General features: G+C 36.6%; 1 protein-coding gene across 1 annotated transcript; it reads right to left on the bottom strand.

The window, feature by feature from the left end:
* Window positions 1-303: 303 nt before the first annotated feature.
* Window positions 304-2,225, bottom strand: LOC121265809 (NAC domain-containing protein 1-like). The gene is made up of 3 exons (XM_041169472.1): window positions 1,832-2,225; window positions 1,001-1,281; window positions 304-891 (listed from the first exon to the last, which is right to left on the bottom strand). The coding sequence occupies exons 1-3, from the start codon at window positions 2,223-2,225 to the stop codon at window positions 304-306; spliced, it is 1,263 nt and encodes a 420-aa protein (XP_041025406.1).
* Window positions 2,226-2,685: the final 460 nt, after the last annotated feature.

Genomic DNA, 2,685 nt, shown 5'->3' with positions numbered 1-2,685 from the left:
TATTGATGAAACATGAAAATAACAAAATCACTTAAAATTAACATATATATCAATTATTGTCAACCCTGAAAGCTCTATATAGTACTTGGATCGATATTGAAGATCATTCATATCTGCCGATCATTCATATCTGCCACATAGGGTTAATGATAATATTGATCGAAGTTTTATTAGGAATTAATAAAAACCATCTCCATGAATCCGGTAGAAAATGTCAAGCTAGTACATAAATTAAGCTGCCAAAACTAGCTAAATCATCATCTTATATAAACTAATACGTAAGTTCTCTCAACAAATTAAAGATTAGTCGTCAGACTCTTCACTGCCATCTCTATCATCAGGATTATTATTTGGGACACTACCGGGAAGATGTACATACGACTCTTGGTAAAAGCTATAACTACTAGGATCCAATTGAGATGGCAAACTCATCAACAGATCCTCTTGGAATTCACTCGGTTCATTTGGATAGTTAGACCCAAAGACTCTCTGATCTGTGGAATTATACACCCAGTCGGACCACCCAATTGGTGGAACCATCGTGCCTGGAAGATCATGAGGACTTGCATAATTGAAGTAGCCATTGAAAGTAGCCCCAGTATCGAGAGCATGAGCATTACTGCATTGAGCATCAAATTCTGGCTGCTGGAACCCGTTTTGGAAGGTACTGGCCGTGGTGGTCAGCATATTATCCCAGGCTCCTATTATTGGCACTTCAACATCAGCAATAGCGACAGCTTCGAGATTTCCAAAATTCATCTCATCATCCCTCCCATCATGATCATCTAGCAGAGAAGTTGAACCAACCATCACAAGAGCATTATCTTCAATTTGAATTTTGATTGATTTAACAGCTTTTTTATAAATCCTGCATAAGACCCAGTCATCCAACTGCATAGTACAAGATTTAGTGCTGATCATGGTCAGTTTTTGAGAATAGAATGAAGAGTCTTAAAACGAACATATATATTAATTAGTAAAAGGATGAAAACCTACATACCCTCATGCCATTTGAGCCTCTTTCGCTACAGGGCGAATCCTTGACTCTAAATTCGTGCATAATCCAGTCGGTCTTTTTACCCTTTGGAGCCTTTCCTATATAAAAAACTAATGCCTTCCTATACCCAACTATTGTTCCATTGGATTTGATTTTTCTGTCAGCTCCGGTGGCTTTCCAATATCCATCACCAGCAGCTCGATTTGGCCGTCTTCCATTTTGATACTTTCGATCTCTTGGGGTGAAAATGTACAACTGATCTTCTTGATAATCCTTGCATTTTGCTGTTAATGGAAAAAATTCAAGTGTTACTTTCATAGTAACTTCTGATCTTTAATATGAAATAGTCTTAATTTAAGCTCAAAGTATCGAATGTCATGACTGTATGCACCACATGAATATGCACTCACAAGAACGATAATTAGTTCTACTTGATTAATTGCACATGATTTAATTCAGTCAAACGAAATGAAACTCCATCCAACGTGATGAATTAAACAAAATTGAAGCTAAACATGAATATTTGTTTAATTTCATATATTTATTCCCTTCCAGTTTTGCTAAGTGCATTCGACATGGAAAGAAGAAGATGGATGACATAAGGAATATTAGTTCCAAGAAAAAGAAGCACATCAAGAAAATTAAGGTATCTGCACAATATCTACCATGATTCTCACATTCAGATTATAAATAATTCGCAAACAAGAAACTTTATATCATGCAAAGTTATGTTCAAACCAATTTCATTGGAAAAGATCAAGTTCCAAACAGCTAAAACCATTAAAGAATACCAAGAAAGAAACAGGATGTTTGAACAAGATCAGTACTACCTACCTGCAAGAAAATCTGGGTTATATGCATATAGGTTAACCTCCACGATCTTGTTAATTGGCAGGGGTTGGTTCCATACTTTCTTCTCCAAGTAAAAGATGATGAGCTCTTCATCTGTTGGAAGGAATCTGTACCCGGGAGGCTTGGAAAAAAATCCTTGATCCTTAATCTTGCTGTTGCTGTTGAAATTGTTTGACTCATCATCGAGATCAGCAGGAAACCCTAGATCATGAGCAGCTCCAATATTATTCGTTGTGATCAATGAATTGTCGTTGCTCTCTGGTGTATTACAGTCGAGGGCTACTTGGGGTTGCTCTCCAGAGTTATTGGTGAATGATTGAGTAGTAACAGCAGCCATGAGAATCGGTTTACGTTCCTTGTCATTCTCAGCCTCCATAGCACGACTCTTCTCTGAAAAACAAGTAATTTCAGCAGACGTCAAATAACTTGAAACTCGTACGACGTTCTCTCTCTATAAATAAATATATTTTAACTCTTAGTGCCAGTCCACTTTTACAGATTTTTTTGGAGTCTTGGTGTAACTCCCCGGACCCGGATGGGTCAGAGAGTTACCTCTTAACACTTAAATTCATATCTCACTGTACAAATATAAACTCAAATTCCTCAATTACTCATAGACCCCATTACTTTAAACCATTTACTCCAAAATAAAGAATTAAGAATACGATGAAGTCTCAAAATACATGCCAACTTCCCAAAGTACTAAGTCAATGGAGCAAAATGAAAATATTTAATAAAAATTCTCCAAGAACAAGTACCCTCTTTGTATTTAAAATACTTTGCTCACAAAGTCTTACCCATGCTTCCTATTCTTGAACCTCCGTTGAAGTATCCAA

Source organism: Juglans microcarpa x Juglans regia, chromosome 5D (genome assembly GCF_004785595.1).
Source record: "Juglans microcarpa x Juglans regia isolate MS1-56 chromosome 5D, Jm3101_v1.0, whole genome shotgun sequence".
In the NCBI taxonomy this organism is placed as follows: Eukaryota; Viridiplantae; Streptophyta; class Magnoliopsida; order Fagales; family Juglandaceae; genus Juglans; species Juglans microcarpa x Juglans regia.
The sequence above is the reverse complement of the archived record's forward strand: the minus strand, read 5'-3'. Positions and strand labels throughout refer to the sequence as shown.

What these genes read in the sequence shown, in the direction of transcription:
- LOC121265809 (XM_041169472.1), bottom strand. Translation starts at nt 2,225, where the DNA reads ATGGAGGCTGAGAATGACAAGGAACGTAAACCGATTCTCATGGCTGCT. An exon ending in TAACCCAGATTTTCTTGCAG is followed by an intron (nt 1,282 to 1,831) that starts GTAGGTAGTACT and finishes TTCCATTAACAG; the next exon opens with CAAAATGCAAGGATTATCAA. An exon ending in GAGGCTCAAATGGCATGAGG is followed by an intron (nt 892 to 1,000) that starts GTATGTAGGTTT and finishes TGTACTATGCAG; the next exon opens with TTGGATGACTGGGTCTTATG.